Source organism: Lissotriton helveticus, chromosome 1_1, assembly GCF_964261635.1.
Source record: "Lissotriton helveticus chromosome 1_1, aLisHel1.1, whole genome shotgun sequence".
NCBI lineage: Eukaryota > Metazoa > Chordata > Amphibia > Caudata > Salamandridae > Lissotriton > Lissotriton helveticus.
In genome coordinates, this window is record NC_136057.1 from 204,347,551 (window position 1) to 204,367,387 (window position 19,837).

At 47.9% G+C, this 19,837-nt stretch overlaps 1 protein-coding gene across 2 annotated transcripts in view; it reads left to right on the forward strand.

Annotated features, from left to right (window-relative positions):
• The window catches only part of GPBP1L1 (GC-rich promoter binding protein 1 like 1), a 533,935-nt gene that overhangs the window by 93,642 nt on the left and 420,456 nt on the right, over positions 1-19,837 (forward strand). For both annotated transcript variants that reach the window (XM_078664367.1, XM_078664410.1), the window contains exon 5: positions 648-952. In XM_078664367.1, coding sequence (XP_078520493.1) covers positions 648-952 — 305 coding nt within the window. The remainder of the gene's footprint in view (positions 1-647; positions 953-19,837) is intronic.

Below are 19,837 nucleotides of genomic sequence, written 5' to 3' on the forward strand. Positions count from 1 at the left end.
CAGCAACATGGTCTACAATACACACCTTCACTAAACACTAGTGTGTTGATGTGTAAGCAAAGCAGCAAGCTATAGTAGGCCAAGCTGTCCTCAAAACTCTCTTTCAAAGCACTGCAACAGATGCAGGCTACCACCGCTAGGGAAAACACCGCTGTATAGCTTAGTGTGAGATCTGCAGCTCATATGCCTCAAACGATAAATGCTACTTACCAGTATGCATCTGTTCTTGGCATGTAGAGCTGCAGATTCTCACACGTCCACCCGCCTCCCCGGGACGTGTATGTGTTCCAGTTATATCTTAATTAGCTATATACACATGAACATCCCTTTTTTCTATTTCTACTAACCATCATGTCCCATCATGGCGAAAAACAATCTAAGGATGGAGTCGATGCCCATGCGCACTTTCGTCCAAGGGAGGAGTCACCCATCTCGTGACTACAGACTTCTTCCACGACGACAACAACATGCAATCTTCCGAGCCCAACACCAGGTGGCTATCTAATGCTCAGTGTGAGAATCTGCAGCTCTACATGCCAAGAACAGATGCATACTGGTAAGTAGCATTTACCTTTGCACATGCTGCAAGACAGGACATTGGAACAATGTTTGCGTAGTAAATTTGTTTTGTTTCTACCATCTTCTAGATTGCTGGCATCAGCCCTCGCTACTTCGTCATGACTCTGTGGATTCTGCAGTAGCCAAGGGAACTCGCCTTATACAGTCTGGAAATCAGCCGAGCTGTCACGGTCAGACACGCGGTCATGATGCTATTAACCTGCGAAGCGGAACTAATGGGAGCAACAGCAATGGGAATGGGTCCCATCGTCACTGGAATGGCAACTTCCCACCTCGCAAAAACTCTACCCACCAAGAAAAGCAGCAAAGTGAGATCCGTGAAGAAAGGAAGGATGACAAGAAAGAGAGACTTCAATTTGAGGATGAAGACTTTGTAAGTATCACCATATCTTTTGTTTTCCCTTGGTTAGAAGCACTTGGCAGGCCTTACTCTCACTCAGCAATTCCACCAGACTGTATGGATCTGACCAACCCGCACTGACAATGTGACGCCATGTGCTTCTGCCTTACATTTGAGTCCTTTTAAAAATGGTCATGCACAGGACCATGCTTACCTTAGCCTCCAGCTACCCCCATGCTGTTAAATTTGTTGGGGCAAAGCAAATTTGTGCCCAGATTTCTAACATACCTCTTGTTCAGAAGAATCCTAATCTATGGATAACATCTTGAGACAAAAGTCTGGGGTGCAATCTGTGTGTCAAGATAATGTGAGACTAGTCTGGGTTGAAAATATGCATTTGATTAAATAATGTGCAATTCAAAAAAAAGATGTGCAGCAAAAAGATAACATTTCTGTTTGATAAGGACAGGGAAATGAGGATTGCCTTAGCCGCCTGTCAAAACCATAACAATAAAAATATATTAAAAAAAAGTTTCCAGTGCCTAAGTAAAGGCACAAAATACAACCAATCTAATTGCACCATGGTCTGTTAATCTGATTTTCACTTTCCCTCCTTTTTTCTTTGCACGAATCTTCTTTGAGTCAATTGTGCAGTCTTGTTTCTAGACCTAAAATGGAGGAAAGTTTTACAAAAAGCCTGAAATCCAGCTAGATCACTGTCTGAATGAGAGGTTCTCGGCCTGCTACTTCAGCGAAAGTGTAAGGGTGTTCCTGTGCCTCTCGGTCTCCATCACTAACTGACGAACCGATTCCACCTCTTGTCTATTTGCACCCTGAATTCCCTGGTCCATTTGTTACTCTGCAGGAAGCCGATGCCTTTTGTGAGGCTATGCTCCGCATCTGCTGCGCCTACGATCCCCAAAGATGCAGAGACTAGGCTGTGCCCAGAACTTAATCCTATACTCAATGTATAGAACTCGGACACTATCTCACTACGGGTCTCAGACACTATCACAGTACCATGCGGATGTTATGTTATATGTTATACAGGGTTTTATATCACGCTCAAATACTAGTGTCCTGGTGCGTGTGGTACAGTGAGAATGGGCAGAAAAACTTACTTAACCATTTTGAAGAGATGAGTTTTTAGAGTTTTTTTAAACGGCCCAAAGTCCTGAGTAAGCTGTTGCTCCACAGGGAGAGCGTTCCAGGCAGCAGCTGCTTTTACAGAAATGGACTGGCCACCTAAGCGCGTCCTGTGAAACCGTGGCATGACCAGCCGGCACTGAGTGGCAGATCGCAGAGGGCGGTTCGGCATATACCGGACAAAAAAAACTCCTCAGATACACTGGCCCATGAATGGCCTTGTGAGATAGAATGAGGGCCTTAGATTGCACCCGCTGGTTCCCTGCGGGCCAATGCAGATCACGCAAATGTTGCCGGACACTAGATCTCCGCAAGATGTTCAGCCACGGGGTTCTGTAGGATTTGGAGTTTCTTAACCAGATAGGCCGGAATGCCAATGAACAGAGCACTGGCATAATCGAGGCGGGAAAGGATAAGGGTACGCACTACCATTACTTTAGCCTCTCGGAAGCAGAGGAAAGAATCTTCGAAGGGCCTTGAGGGTACCAAAGCAAACTCCTGTGAGTTTTTTAATATGCACTTCAAACCATAAATCTTCCCCAAACCAGACCCCCAAGGATGTGCACATACATTGCACCAGCTTGTTGGCTTGCACTCTGATTAGAGTCAGCCTTGTGGAGAGGATGGGTAAGGTCTTGCCCCTCCTTATGATGAAGATGGCTGGTACAAGGGCTTACATGAGGCCAGTGGACTGGACACCTCACCTCATACTGGGCTGAATTCGCGCCTGGCCCTCCCGCAGAGATTATTCCTTCCTTTGCCACAGTGATTAACAGGACAGCTGGAGTTCTTAAGCTTCACCTCCCCACTATGGGTGTTATAACAAATGTTCTTGAAGTGGTCTTACAGCCTGGCAAGTCACCAGCCAAACCTCTTGCCGTTTAATAAAGCCCTTAACAGGCACACTATTGGGCACATGGGCTGAGCCATGCAGTTCGGGCCCCCCAAGCGAACAGACCGGTTGATTGTTGCCATAGGAATGCTCTATGCGGCCCAGATTTTCTTACCCAGCATCTGATGCTTGAGAGCTTGGTAATCCAGGCATCCACCAGCAAGGGAACCCCAAAGACATTTGCCTTTCCCATAACTCCCACTGATTATGTTTCACAACGTATACTTTTTGCAAGCATGTGCTCTTTTAGGCTATTCTTGTCCTGAGATCAGTTAACACCAGCTGTAGTCTTTCGTGTTATTCTCACATGCTCTGGGAAATGGTGGGTGAGAAGCTGCTCACCTCCCTAGAAGACCTGAGACTTTCAATAGACCAAACTAACAAGATGGGCAGGATGCAACTAAATTTGGCATCTGCTTGGGCCTAACCGCACGGATAGTCTGGACAGGGCCACAGGAATTAGTGTAGTGCTTCAGTGCCAAAAAGGGATGAGGTCCATGGGCATCTCAGTGGATGACCAGGCATCTCTAATGAACATTCCTTTCAGTGGCTCTGTCAAAGTGGACTTGGCCCTGGAGTGATTTAAAGAACCGTTTTGCCCTTTTAGGGTGTATGCCACGAATCTGTTGTATATAGTCGGCACCAACCCCTGAACAATGGACTTTCTAGCTCTTTAGAGGGCGAGCAATTGATCTGGAAAAGAATGGCCTTGCCATCAGTGGCAGCTATTTGACCCCCCCTCACATCAGCTCAGAACTACAGCAGAACGTCTTTAGCACTCCCCTAGCAGTACACAGCCAGCATGGTGGTGGCAGGATATCACATCAGATAATGGCTCCTGCTGATTGTCCAGCAGGGTTATGCTTTGCCACTCCTCTGCAACCCACCCTCCTGCCACCTACAGTGGAATCCCTGACAGAGGACCATCTATTCATCTTATGACCAAAGTAGCCATAGTGTCCCAACAGCATAAGTAGGTACTGGCTATTATTCCTGTTACTTTCTTTTGCCAAGGAAGGACAGACCTCAGTCCTTCAACTCACTCAATAACTTCTTGTGCAAAGACAAGTTTGAGATGCTTTCTGCGGCTCAAGTTCTTTCTACCTTTGATCCCGGCGACTGGATGATAATGTTTAACCTGCACAATGCTTATTTTCATGTTTCCACCCTGGAGGCCCACAGACTTTCTTGGATTGTTGACCCACAGATGTTATCTTTTGGTTCAAGGTGGGGCACCTGCCCCTTTGTTTGCAATGCTCCCTTTCAAACCTATCAGTGGACCCGCAGGTGCTCACAAAGGTTATGGCGGTAGTCTATGCTCATCTGTGAAGGTAGCTAGTACCAGTCTTCTACTACATCGACTGGCTGCTGAAGTTGGGCTCGCCTTACTGATTTGCGAACCAACGCCAGGTGCATGTGAACCTCTTGGCATCTTTGGGGTTGTCAACCTGCTGAAGTCAGACCTGACTACTTTGCTGAAGCTCCTCTTCATCAGAGCCACCCTGGATATGATGCGATTTTGGCCCTTTCCTCTGGAGAAACTAATCTAGTACATTCAGGCTACGAACCTGTTTCAACCTCTGTCATGGGTCGCTGCGAAGATGGCTTGGAGGCTTAGTCATGTTTGCTCCCTTCATCCTGCTTGCCAACCAAGCTAGATGGTACATGCAAGCGTTGCAGTAGGACTAAATCTCACGTGGGTCCAGCACCAGGGGAACTTGTCAGATTCCATCCAAGTGTTGGAGGAGACTACAAAATGCCTTTAGTGGTGGATGCTCACTGCAATTGGACCAGCGGCAGCCCCTCTCTCCCTGCCTCACCCAGAGTTGCTGGTGGTTACAGAACTGTTGTTACTGGTTAGGGTATGGCATCTAGAAAGGAGGGGATAAAAGAACTGTGGTCGACCGTGGAGATCCGCCTCCACATCTACCTGCTGGAGTTGCAGGTGATTTGATTGCTGTTTAAATCCCACCTGTCCTCTGTCAAGGGCCGAAATAATAAGACAACCCTGTATTCCCAGGAACCTGGGTAGGTAATAAATCAAGAGACAGGGCTTCGATTGGAGGAAGCGAAATAAAGCTTTGCTTCCTAGGCAAATATCATTCAGAACCAATGCTGATTTAAACATTTTTTCTATCACATTTAATACAATGGCACATGAACAAATAGTGATCATGATGTAATTATGTAGAAGGTTCTCCAGTGAATGGTGCAGTGAATTGCGGGACAAGTGCACAGTGATATAACCAAATGTTCGAGGCATGTGGGCTGCTGAATTCATATCTATAGCATAGATCACCGCCTAGTGTTGGGTCCGGATGATTGCACATTGTTGTCCTGGAAGAGTCTTCGAAGTATCACGAGATAGGTGGCTCCTCCCCTGGACTACGGTGCGCATGGGCATCGACTCCATCCCCAGATTGTTTTTTTCCGCCATTGGGTTCGGATGTATATTCGACATCTCCTGTTCGGAATCGAAATAAACTATTCTCAAGGCCTGAAGGCCTTTTCCTATACAGTCGGTATTGTTTTGCGGTCGGTGCCCAGCTCTGTTCCGACTCAGTTCCCGAGTCGGACGTCCAGAGGAGTCGCGTGGCTCTTCGGTGCTCGAGGCCCAGTCGACGCAGCAAGACTTTCAACGACACATCATGGAACGGAGTCCGTTCAAGAAATGTCCCGTGTGCGGATCTAAGTACCCACACATCGACGTCCACCCCGTGTGCAACAAGTGCCTGTCACCGGACCACGATGAAGCCAGCTGTATGGCTTGTTCCAGGTTTCGATCGAAGAAAACAATTCGACTTCGGCGCTTGGCGCGCTAGGAGGCCCGGCGGTCGGCCCCGGCACCGGTGGACATCCTCGACAGAGAAGAAGCAGACTAACAGGAAGTTCATATGCAGATTTCCCCTCCGGCGGGGGAGATCGACTACGAATACGACGCGGACGTCGAAGTGGTCGAGGAAGAAGTCGTCGACGAGGTAGGAGACGACAATGAGGCCTACGGGGCCACCGGAGATAGCTCATGTGAAGAGCTAAGCCCAGAGCGAACAATTACTGAGGCTGAGGTCGAGGGATTGCCACACGGCCTTACCCAAGACCTTCCACCCCAATCCACGGCCTCGCCTACGGGCCCGGCTACGGACACTTCTACGTAGCCTACTTTGGTGAAATCGAAACCTTCGGTGTCGACGAAAACGAAACCTATAGAGACGCCGTCGAAACAAGACGTCTGTCCCTCCGGCCGCCTCCTCGACTTCGGACACGTCGGGGCACCCGAAACCGAAGAAGGCCGTCGACCCGGGGAAGTCGACCAAGGGCGCCAAGCCAGTCGGGCAAAGGCGCAGAATCAAAGTCTGTCAAGAGCGTCGAGCCAAAATCGGCCAAGGGCGCCGATCGAAGGCTGGGGCCCGCGCCCGGTTCTCAAGTGCACCGACACGTCAACGTCGGCGCCAAAAGCCGTCGGCACGGAAAAAGGGCATGGTGTGCCAAAGGGGCCTGATCCGGTGCCTCGGCCGGATAAGAACAAAGCATCGACGCTCGAGTCTTCACTCGCTGGTGGACCGAAGACGTCTGTCGGGTCGACGAAACCGTCCGCTTCCTTTACGAAGCAGGTGTCGGACTCTCTACAGCGCATCAGGAACAAGGCTTCCGCGGCCACGCCGAAGGATGCTCCCACACCGAAGCCGGCTGCTGCGACGCCAAAGTCTTCGACGCCAATCCTGTTTACGTTGCCGCCGAAGGTAGCGCCAAAGGCCTTCGCACCACGGTCGGTCACCGAAGCGCCCGTCCACGGGTCTACGGCGTCGAAGCCTTCTCAGCAGCTTGGGAGCTTGAAACCTCGACAACCCTCGGTAGAGGAGCAGTCGGAACACTTTATCGACGCCGACACCGGGAAACTAACCCTCTACAAGAGGAAGATCACGGCAACCCAGCCTTTGGAGTCCTACACCATTCCTTTAAAGCGCAACAAGCCTGCTGTGGACTCCCCTGTTCTGGTGGAGCCTCTTGCTCCACAAACTCCACGAGTGGCTCCACCCTCACCCACCTACTCAGATGTGGAGGGTGGAGGTGGTGTGGACGAGGAGTATAACTTTCCTGCCAACACTGATCCTGAGGATCACCAAGACTCATGGGCAGATGCAAGTGACCCAGTGGATCAGCATACTGCACAGGACCCTCACGTCTACAATGTCAAGCCCTCTCCTACTGAGGATTCAGCTACATTTAATGCTCTTATTGAAAGGGCGGCTAAAAACCACGACGTGGAGCTCCACGTTGACCCTGTCGAAGTGGACTTCCTATTTGATACCTTTTCAGCAGCAGAGAAGACTGTCAAGACTCTCCCCATGCTAAAAGGGGTTCTGAAACATGCCACAGACATTTTTAAGGAACCCACACGGGCCAGGGTGATCAACCCTAGGATTGAAAAGAAATATAAGCCGGCACCTGGCGACCCTACCTACAACAAGGGCCAGTTGCCATTGGACTCTCTGGTAGTTTCTAATGCCCGGAAGAGGGCGAACTCCCAGACCACTGGTAATGCTCCTCCCCCTGACAAGGAATCTAAAGTGCTGGAGGCATCAGGGAAGAGGGTCGCGGCTCAAGCAGTCTGGCGCATTTCTAATACCCAAGCACTCCTAGCCAGATATGTCAGGGTGCACTATGACACGCTAGAGACCCTGTTACAACCTCTTCCAGACCAGTATAAGGAGGCAGCTGAGATGCTTATTCAGGAAGGGAAGCTTAGCGCCAACGCTTCTATTAAATGTGCCCTGGACGTGGCAGACACCGCGGCCAGAGCCATTAACACCAGTGTCATGTTGAGACGTCAGGCCTGGCTCATAATCTCCGGTTTCAAGCCGGAGATACAAACAACATTCCTCAATCAGCCAGTAAACCCGGATAGGTTATTTGGTCCAGAGGTGTATACCACCTTAGAAAAGATCAAGAAGGATACCGAGACTGCGAAGTCCATGGGGGCTCTACAGTCCCAGCAGTTTCGGAGCAGTAATTTTCGTCGCTCGGCAAAAGAGGTGTTTCCGGAGGTTAGATGTCCCAGCAAACGCAATACTATAAAGGTGGGGCGCAGTCCTCTTACACCAAGCAGAGTAGAGGCGGCTATCGGGGCAACAGCACAAAGGGCAGAGGTCGGGGAAACAACAACTCCCGCTCCTCCGCCACCAACAAACAGTGACGCCCTGTCACTGCCCCCTGACCATACTACACCTGTCGGGGGGAGACTCCAGCGGTTCCTGCCAGTCTCGAAATCCATCACCACAGACTGGTGGGTCAGGAAACTTATCCAGTTCGGTTATTGTCTGGAGTTGACATCCACTCCACCCAACATGCCACTAAAACACCGTCCTATGTCCACAGAGCATTTGCACTTATTGCAGCAGGAGGTACTCGTCATGCTGCAAAAAGGGGCAATCAAGCTCGTGCCGGTGGAGGAAGAAGGCACAGGAGTGTACTCCCTGTACTTCTTAATCCCAAAGAAGGACGGGTCCCTCAGACCCATTTTGGACCTCAGACCCCCTGAATCAGTACATTCTATCAGAACACTTTCATATGCTCACACTGCAGCAGGTTCTCCCGTTGCTCAATCAGGGAGACTTCCTCGCAACCTTGGATCTCAAGGATGCCTATTTCCACATTCCACTGCATCCATCACACAGAAAATACCTCAGGTTCACCATTCAGGGTCTGCATCATCAGTTCAAGGTCCTCCCTTTCGGGGTGACCACAGCGCCCAGGGTGTTCACAAAATGGCTGGCGACAGTGGTGGCGCATCTCAGGAGGCAGAACGTTCACATTTACCCTTATCTGGACGACTGGCTTGTACAAGCAAAGTCGGCCCAGCAGTGCGCCTCCAACATGTCCCACACCATTCACCTTCTTCACAATCTGGGATTCTCACTAAATTACCCGAAATCACAGCTTCAGTCAGCCCATGTACGGCACTACCTGGGCGCGACTATAAATACTCTGGCAGCCACGGCTCAGCCAAATCCTGTGAGGATCGACAGCATTCAGTCACTGATCCAAAAGTTCAGACCGCAACACTCGCTCCCAGCGAGAGTATTCATGCAGTTGATAGGCATGATGGCCTCCTGCATCTTCATAGTCCCGCACGCGAGGCTACATATGCGTCCGCTCCAAGAATGCTTGGCTCATCAGTGGACTCAGGCTCAAGGACAGCTGAACGACCTAGTGTTGGTGACCGGTCGGGCATACAACTCTCTGCATTGGTGGAATCCACACAACCTTTGCAAGGGCCGACCGTTCCAAGAGCCTGTGCCGCAGATTATTCTGACGACGGACACATCTCTCCAGGGATGGGGAGCTCATGTACTCCACTACACGGTGCAGGGACTATGGACTACGCAGCAAAAGATGCACATCAACTACCTAGAACTGATGGCAATCTTCATGGCATTGAAGTCATTCAATGTACATCTGTGCAACAAAGTCCTGTTGATCCGGACGGACAACATGACGGCCATGTACTACATTCAGAAGCAGGGAGGGGCACACTCTCCACAGCTGTCTCATCTGGCTCAGAGCATGTGGAAGTGGGCCATTCAGAGGAACATCTTCCTCATGGCGGAACACCTCCCGGGCAAGGACAATCAGATGGCGGATCTGCTCAGCAGACAGTCATCAAATGCACGAGTGGGAGATACACCCCTCAGTACTCCGCCCGTACTTCCAGCAATGGGGTCATCCGGAGATAGACCTGTTTGCCACAAGGGAAAACGCAAAATGCCAAAGCTTTGCCGCCAGGTTCCCTCACCCACAGTCGCAGGGCAATGCGATATGGATGAACTGGTCAGGCAGATTTGCGTACGCTTTTCCCCCAGCACCTCTCATACTGCTGGTGGCACGAAAGCTAAAGCAACACTCAATGACACTCATCCTGGTTGCTCCAACGTGGGCACGCCAACCATGGTACACCACGTTTCTGGAACTTTCCGTGGTACCGCATCAAAGGCTCCACCTCACACCCAGGCTTTTGACGCAGAACCGTGGCGACATTCAGCATCCAGATCCGCAACAACTCAACCTGGCGATCTGGCTCCTGAAGTCTTAGTTTGGCTACCTTAACTTGCCTCCCGACTGCATGGATATCATACGGGAGGCAAGAAAGCCCACCACCAGAGCTTGCTATGCAGCAAAATGGAAGCGGTTTGTCATTTACTGTACTGAACACATCAACCCGCTAGATGCATCCACTCCCAACATCTGCTATTTGTTACATCTTTACAAATGCAATCTAGCATATGCTTCCATTTGGATACACTTATCCGCCATAGCGGCTTATCTCCAAAACAGGCAGCATCTCTCTGTTTTCAGAGTGCCTGCCGTTAAAGTTTCCTAGAAGGACTGAAGCGGGTCATCCCTCCCAGGACCCCGCCAGCTCCTGTATGGAACCTCAATGTGGTCCTCACCAGGTTGATGGGCCCACCCTTTGATCCTCTACATTCATGTGAGATTCAGTTCTTAACGTGGAAAGTGGCTTTTCTCATTGCCATTACGTCTCTACGTCGTGTTAGTGAGCTACAGGCGCTCACTGTACAAGAGCCATTTATTCAAATTCACTCCAACAGGGTGGTGCTGCGCACTAACCCTAAGTTTCTTCCTAAAGTGGTTTCGCAGTTCCATGTCAAACCATTGAACTGCCCGCGTTCTTTCAAAACCCAGAGACAGTAGCCTAAAGAATGCTCCACACTCTTGATGTCAAACGAGCTTTGATGTACTACATCGATAGGACCAAAGAATTTAGGAAGACACAACAACTCTTTGTTGCCTTTTCAGCCCAGCACAAAGGCAACCCCATTTCCAAAGCAGGTATAGCCAGGTGGATTGTTAAGTGTATTCAGATTTGCTATCACAAGGCTAAGCGCACTTTAACGGTCCCCCCCAGAGCCCACTCCACCCGCAAGTTGGGGGCCTCCATGTCTTTCCTTGGTAATATCCCTTTGGAAGATATTTGTAGAGCAGCCACATGGTCTACACCACACACATTTACTAAACACTACTGTGTAGATGTGCACTCCAAGCAGCTGTAGGGCAGGCTGTTCTTTAAACACTTTTTCAAACGTCTGCAGCTGGCACAGGCGGCCGCCGTTAATGGAGGGACTGCTATATATTCTATGCTATAGATATGAATTCAGCAGCCCACATGCCTCGAACTGAATATGCTACTTATCAGTATGCATCTGTTCTTGGCATGTAGGGCTGCTGACATTCATATCGCCCGCCCTCCTCCCCGGCGCCTGTAGCGGCTGCAGACATTTTACACTTACTCTTAGCATGGTCATCGCTCACACTGTTACACTCCATCTTCGCCACAATGGCTAAAAACAATCTGGGGATGGAGTCGATGCCCATGCGCACTGTAGTCCAGGGGAGGAGCCACCTATCTCGTGATACTTCGAAGACTCTTCCAGGACAACAATGTGCAATCATCCGGACCCAAAACTAGGCGGCGATCTATGCTATAGATATGAATGTCAGCAGCCCTACATTCCAAGAACAGATGCATACTGGTAAGTAGCATATTCAATTCTGTAGAAAAACACGTAGCAGAATCTGCACTAAGTCCAAAGCTGACTCAAATTTGGAGTACACTACAAAGCTGATATGGATGAATGTGTGTCTATATGCTTAAAGATCGATGTTTCTACCCATTGCCGATCTAATTTCCTCTTTGTCTTCATCAGAGCCAATAGGTAGTACCTGTAAATAGACCAGAATACAACATCCTTGATGGCGTTGGTCACATCAAATATGTTGTCCTCTTTAGATCATCTGTACAAGTATTATCACTGTAGGAAGGTAGATCCCTGACTATGGTTGCCCCCAACTTTTTGCCTGGTGTTTTGCTGGTTTTCTGACTTAGTTGACCTGGGGCCCTGCTATTCAGGACCCCAGGCCTACGGCTCTCTGTAAAATGGATTCCATGTACCTTAGGTACATATCTAATTGGATACTGAGTCACCTGATCAGTCCCTGTACAGTGTACCTTAGGTACCCAGGGCATAGGTGTACCCAGGGCCTACCAGGGGCTGCAGCATGTATTATGCCACCCCTGGCTGGCCATCCAAATCTGACAAAACTGGCTGCACATAAATAAATGAAGGGCGTGAGGAGCACTCCGTATTTTATCAAGTTTTTCAATTCTTTTCCAATTTTTACCAGCGGTGCTGCGATTGATCAGGGTAGTCAATCCTGTGAGGCAAACCATTTGATGTCATTGAGAGAATGGTCACATGTCAAAATGTATAGTCGATTTATTGACGATGTGTTTTTGATTTGGGATGATACACAAGAAACCCTCGAACAATTAATAATGACTTTGAATCAAGTGGATACCAGGATACAATTTACTCACAAGATCAGTAAAACAGCCATAGATTACTTAGACGTCAGAATCACTAAAACACAACACGGCTTTGCAACAGCACTATACACGAAACCCACTGACCGCAACAGTGCTCTTGACTACATGAGTTTTCATCCTAAGAGTCTCATAAAGAATTTACCAGTATCCCAATTTATTAGGATTAAACGCATATGTTCGGATCCTCAAGAGTGTCAAGCTACACTAGAGAAACAGATTCATAAATATATGGAAAGAGGATATCCAGCGGAAGTATTAGAGCAACAACTAAACAGAGTACAATCGATGAACAGATTGGATTTATTGAAACCAAGCGTGAAGAGAACACATGACAAAATGGTATTTGTTACGAAGTACACAACTTTATCGACAAAAATCAGAGACATAATTAATAAAAGATGGGAACTTCTATCAGTGGAACCGGACTTCCATGGCATTTTCAAAGAACTTCCAGTACACGCATATACAAGAGGACCAAACTTAAGAACAAGGCTTAAACATAAACAACCTCCTGAGAATCCAGCAATATACAAGGGCACCACAAGATGTTTGAATTGCACTAACTGCAACAACGTGATCACAGGGAGCACGTGTAGACATCCAACCACTGGGAAACTCACTCAATTAAAACATACCAGTGACTGCAACACCAACAATGTGGTATATGCAATTAAATGCCCATGCGGGAAAATGTACATAGGCAAAACGGAACGAAAGGTGAAAATACGCATAACGGAACATAAAAGCAGAATCCGTAATCAGAACTTAACTTCTCCATTAGTCCTTCATTGGAGAGATGAGAAGCACTCCATATCGCAACTGAGATTCTTCATTATTGAAAAGGTACCAGTAAAGCAAGGGATTGATAATCACCAGAGACTAATGCAAAGAGAACTCTTCTGGATCAAATACTTCAAAACACTAGCCCCAACGGGGCTTAATGACAAATACGACCTATCATGTTATCTATGAATAACTTTTTGAGCGTTCACATTTCAATAATCACCTCCATTGATATTATAACCATTATAATAGCACCAGTCCATACACAATATACTATAGGATGAGAACACAACCTGGGGTCATAGTAGTATTGTATTATTCTTATGATCTAATGTTGCATATGTTAACTAGTAATTGTGCATTAGACTTAGCATGATTGCTGCAAAAGTGTTTATTATGGAGCATAACATTAATATCAATGACAGTTTAATGTTGTAATTATCAGTGACACCACCGATGTTCCCTTAGGGACACTCACATAAATATTCATCTAACCTGAGCACATTTTTCACTAACGACATTAGGATTTGCAGAGCTTCACTTTCCAACACAGTGGGAGATTTGATCACAGGATAACCGCACTCTAGAGCACCTAATTGATTTGTGCGATATTTTTTCATGCAGGCTGCGTTCTACGTTTATTTATTTATTCTTACACAGGGTCTTTTCCCATTATTTTTCTTGGTTATTACCATATTTAGTAAATGAACTTTTCTGCAGATCACTTTTCCCTGAACATTTAAGAGTGTATCGTGACACTCTTTACGAAGGACTTCGTTAACATAACGATAATCTGTCTTTAGATCTCGTTAGTTGTGAGGTTTCCTCAAATGAAACATACAGTATTACGCCGATCCCCGTGGGTCCAATATCATGAGAAAAACAGTATTCAATGTACCACACAGTCAGTAACAGGACCACCACTATCATGGCGGCCACAGTAGTAAACACTTCGGGTTGAGGCTGGACAGCTAGTCCGTTATTTGTTTATTACTCCACATCTCGGCGGAGTTTGCGGAGTTTTAATGGCGACCGCAGACAACGGGGCAAACCTAACGGCAGCGACGTGAGCAGGAAACTAATTGCGGAGAGAACCTTTGGCATACCAGGTAAGCAATAGGCAGTGACACGATATAATTCTCAGTCCCTAACTAGCCCCGGAATGAGTATAGTAAGAATATTTTTTTTTTTCTCACCATACAGATCATTATTAATGGTGAAGACAAGGTAAGGGCTCTCAGACCAATAGTTAGAGCAACCCTATTCTCGAGTGATTTATTTTTATTTTTGGGTCCTGATAGGTTTTACATTCTTTTATTACAGAGTACCGAACACGCTCATCAGGTACGTTTAATTAGATTCTCCATTAAACCAGTTGACAGTTGATGTTAAGCATCTAATCTACATAGATATTTACCATTATTTACAGCGTTCCATTTTGAATAAAAGAGTGAGGCGTACACATTCGTATATCTACCACTACTGATATAAGGTAGGATTCATGACACAACATCTAGTTACATACCCCCACGAACTATCATAGAAATGAATTTCACACATCTTTTTATGTTTTTATTACAGAGCCGCCCCTGACGAAGGCACTGTAGAGGTGCCGAAATGCATTGGGCTCACTTGTAAATTTATGTACATGAAGTGGATAAATTTAAGCAATGCCAAAGTATTGTAAATGTTGAAATTGTAAAAAGCATTAATGTCAATGTGATTAAGGAAATGAATCATATGCTTGTGTTATGAAGATTGTAAATAACATATGAGCACATTTATTGACATAATAGATACAATAATCGAAATCACAAACAGAAATTAAAGAATAATAATACCACAATAGCAAAAGTTTCATGAGTAATTAAGGTGCGGAGCACCACGTGAACAGTGCACGATTGGGTGGGTCCAACAACCCATCATAACCAATACAACTGGCTGCACGACAGCTGGGGCAAGGTGGAGTAATCACCCTTTGCTATAGATATAGTATACCTATATCTAAACCTAAATGGGCACACAGATCTCCTATCAGTCACTCCTATGGCAGGCCTTGACAATCCTGAAGGCAGAGTGCTTGGAATCGTGTGAGATGGTGCTCTGGCATGAGCTGAGCCTGTCTGCGGCTTTCGGGATCTTTCACTTAGCCGTTTCCATGATAACGCATACCATATACTCTTAAGTGCATTATAATCCTCGCGGTTATATGCCAACTCTGGTATCGCTTTATCAAAACATGTCGAGTAAGGTGTCATACGAATTGGAATACTAACCCCTCGCCAATTCTGGCGACGGGGTTAGCATTCCACCCTTCTAGAGGGACACGACATGTTGGTAACCTGTAACCCCGGTTTAAGTCAGACCGAGCCTTAGCTCCACAAAATGGATGCTGCCACCGAGACACAAGTCTGCCCTCCTGTTGCTGGGAGTCCTCCCAGCGCAGGAGGCAAGGACAAAGGGTTTCCTGTCAGGGGCGGTGCCAGCACCATCCCAGACAGGATTTTGTGTATCCTAGGTAGGCAGGGCTTTAGAGGAAGGTGACTGCAAGTGGCACCCCGGTGCTCACTGTGCATAGGCCGGCTTGAACCAGTTCCAGGGGCACACCAGACTCTGAGCTGGGGAAAGCCCGCCAAAGGAGAGGGGTGTAACCACCCCCCTCCTGGTCCCACCCAAAGGGCAGGACTTAGTCGCGTGCCAGCCCCCTTTTGCAGGATAAAGGAAGGAGCAGGCCCCCTTCCAAATTAGATCAATCTTTGAATCCTGAACCGACCTTCTACACGAAGAACTCAAGACTCTTCTCAAGATTTCTCCCTTGTGACTAAGGAGTAGTCACCCTGCAGCAGCAGGCACCAACCAAGCATCGCGGTTTGCTGCAAGTCTCTCCTCCGGATCAAGACTGCTCCAGCACGACGAGAACCGGCTTCCCTGGCACCTCTGACCTCTACCTACTTCGTCAGTTACGCTGAGATTCGTGGGTGTGACGAGACCTCGAGGGACCGGCCATCTTCAGAACTGCACGACGCTTGTCCAGCACGACCACCGAGTGACCCTCGACGAGTGCTTTGGGGTAAGAGAAGCCCCGACCCTGAGCAGCTCCAGCCCCGAAGTTCAGCCCCCCTGCATCCACGAGATCTGCGTGGGGCCCTTCTGCTCTTGGCTGTTCACCGCGTTGTCCCGGTCACTTGCCCGTTGGCTAGTGGCCCTCTGACGACGAACTTCAACGACAAACACCGCTGGTCTGGTTGCTCCAGACTGGCCCTTGCTCCCCTCCAACAGAGGAGCACCCCGGACCCTCCTGGTCCGCTCCAGACTCCATTTTAGGTCCACCGCGTGGGCTTGAATTTGCCAAGACTTGTTGCCCCAATCCTGGGTCCAGCGACGTCGACAGCAGACACCTTCGTGGGACAGCTCGCCCCTCCATCCTGGTCGCCGACAACGCCTCCTGGTCCGAGAGACGGCAGAGCCCAGCAGCGCCCACTCACCTGGTCGAGGTGACTTCGTCCGGTGCCACTCTGGTGCCCACTTAATCACTGGCTAATGATTCAGAACGTGGTCCCCTCTGCTTACAGGTCTTCTTCTTCCTTGATCCAGGCTTGGATATGTTTATGTTTATGTTTATGTTTGGCATTTATAAAGCGCGGCTTATACCCGAGGGCGTCTTGGCGCTGAGATTTGCAGAATTATTGTTTGGTGCGGCTTGTAGTATCCAAATTGATTCAGAGATAACAACTATTGGTTAAACAACCATGTCTTTAGTTTCTTGCGAAACTGCAGAAGTGATGGGCTTAGTCTGATATCTTGTGGCAAGGTGTTCCATAGTTTAGGTGCTGCTGTCAGGAAACGACGATCGCCCCATGAAACTGTTTTGGACCGAGGGACCATTAGTTGGTTGAGATTGGAGGACCGGAACTGTCTAGGGGGCAGGTATCGAACCAACTGGTCCTTTAGAAATTGGGGACTTTTATTGTTTAAGGACTTGTAGACTAAACATAAGGATTTAAATGTAATCCTATTGTGGATGGTCAACCAGTGTAAATCTTTTATTGTTCCTGATATTGCCGCAAATTTTGGAAGTCCGGAGAGTAGACGTGCAGCAGCGTTTTGTATCGACTGCAGCTTTTTAAGGACCCTGGCCTGAGTGTTTAAAAATAAACCATTGCAGTAGTCAAGGGCCGACAGAACCAGGGAGCTAACCAGAGTTTTAATGGCAGCTGCTGGTAAGAACGGACTTATTTTCTTGATCATGCGTAGCTTATAGTGTGCCGTTGATGCTACTTTATTCGCATGGTCTATGAAAATGAGAGCATCGTCGAAGGTGACTCCTAAATTTCTGACCTTAGCCACTGGAGTTGGGAGAGCTCCGAGAGTAGATGGCCACCAGGCTGAGGACCAAGGTGGTTCAAGTGGTCCAAAAATGACCACCTCGGTTTTTTCAGAGTTAAGTTTTAAGCTGTTTATCGCCATCCAGTCGTCTATGGCCAACATTCCTTCTTGAAAGCGTTGAGCCACCTCCAGACCATCGCCTTTAATGGCTAGTACCAGTTGCGTGTCATCTGCGTATGAAGTTAGGCTCATCCCATGGCTTTTGATGACACTAGCAAGGTCCGACACATAGATATTAAATAGTGTCGGACTTAGGGATGAGCCTTGAGGAACTCCACATGGCATAGACAGCTGAGCAGATTGGTATGTCCCCAGGGCGACAGCCTGGGTTCTGTCCTTGAGGAATGAGGCGAGCAATTTAATTGCCGTTTGTCCAATGCCCATATTACCGACACGGTCGATCAAGATCTTGTGATCGACCGTGTCGAAGGCTGCAGACAAGTCCAACATTACCAGGAGTGCTGTCCCACCCTGGTCTCGTATAGCTCGCACTTCATCTGCCGCCTTAATTAAGGCTGTTTCGGTCCCATGATATTTCCGGAATCCGAACTGTGTGTCATCAAGCCGTCTATAATTCTCAAGATACTCCGAGAGTTGTGAATTCATAGCCTTTTCGACCACTTTTGCTATGAAGGGGAGACTGGCAATGGGCCTGTAATTCTTCAGGTCACTTTTTTCAAGGCCCGGTTTCTTTAAAAGGGGTTTCAGAAGTGTCTTTTTTAAAACAGTGGGATAGGTTCCTGAACTGAGGATAGCATTGGATACCTGAGTAATTATTGGTATTAAGACGTCGACAGCAGGGAGAAGGACTGATACCGGGCAGGGATCTAATGCTGATCCCGTTTTAATAGAGGTGACAATGGTCTTTACTTGGTTATCGGTTAAAAGATTGAAGCTATTTAAGAGGATTGTATGCTTATTGGAGAGCGGGAGGTTAATTGTGTTGGGCTTGGACGTAAACGTCTGATAAATATCGTCTACTTTAGAGAAAAAGAAACTAGCAAGCTCATCACACATTTTTTGGGATGGAGGGGGAATAAGGTCGGGAAGATTTCCGGACAGAATTTTGGTAATTTCATACAACTTTTTACTGGAGTGTTGCGCTTGCTCAATCTGGGCGAAGTAAAAAGACTTTTTAGCTGTTGCTATCATTCCTTTGTAAACGGCGAGTGAATCTTTATATCGCTTTCTACTTGCCGCGTCATGTTTTTCTCCACTGCCTTTCAAAGTGCCTACTATGTTGCTTTTGTTTTTTTAATTCTTCTGTGTACCACAATGCTGTAGGCCTAGACCCTCCTGGTCCGCTCCAGACTCCATTTTAGGTCCACCGCGTGGGCTTGAATTTGCCAAGACTTGTTGCCCCAATCCTGGGCCCAGCGACGTCGACAGCAGACACCTTCGTGGGACAGCTCGCCCCTCCATCCTGGTCGCCGACAACGCCTCCTGGTCCGAGAGACGGCAGAGCCCAGCAGCGCCCACTCACCTGGTCGAGGTGACTTCGTCCGGTGCCACTCTGGTGCCCACTTAATCACTGGCTAATGATTCAGAACTTGGTCCCCTCTGCTTACAGGTCTTCTTCTTCCTTGATCCAGGCTTGGATCTCCACGAACTTCTTCACTGGCCGCCTGCCAGCAACTTCTTTTCTTCAGGCTCCTGGTTCGACAACGAGGTTTCCGACACAACTTGAACCCTATGCAGCCGCAGCCCCTGGGCTAAGTAAACTGAGTACTCCGGTGCTCCAGCATAGTCCAACACCCTAAGTGTTCGGATCCACTCTTGTTTTCGACCCACCTAGTCTGGTTCGCCCGAGAACAGTAACTTTGTCTTTACTAGCCTCCATAGACTTTTTCCCGCCTTACGCGTGAGAGTTCCCACTCTGCACACGACGTCCACAGGCCTCCTGCTCCTAATCTAAGTGTTTAGTATTGTAGGCCTAGCGATTCTAAAGTCTATGAGAATAGTTACTTACCTGCTAGTAATTCGCATTCCACTTCTTGTGTATATGGTTTTTCGCACCCCTCGGGCATTTGTGTAAATTGTGCGACTTTCAGTAATTCTTCAAGAGTTTTGTTGTGTGCTTAGCTCCCTGTCTCATAAAGAGCCAGGGTAGTCCTGTTATAAATAAATATACTTTATTTTTGATAACCACTTGTGTGGTGTCCTTTCACTTGGTGTTCAAGGGGTAATGTGATGGTAAAACAGCTGGCTTAACACGCCCTCTAGAGTCTTAGCCTTAGACTGCTCGTATCCATGCTACTAGGATAGCTGGTCTATAAGGTTGACTTACAACCAATCATCAATAAGGGTT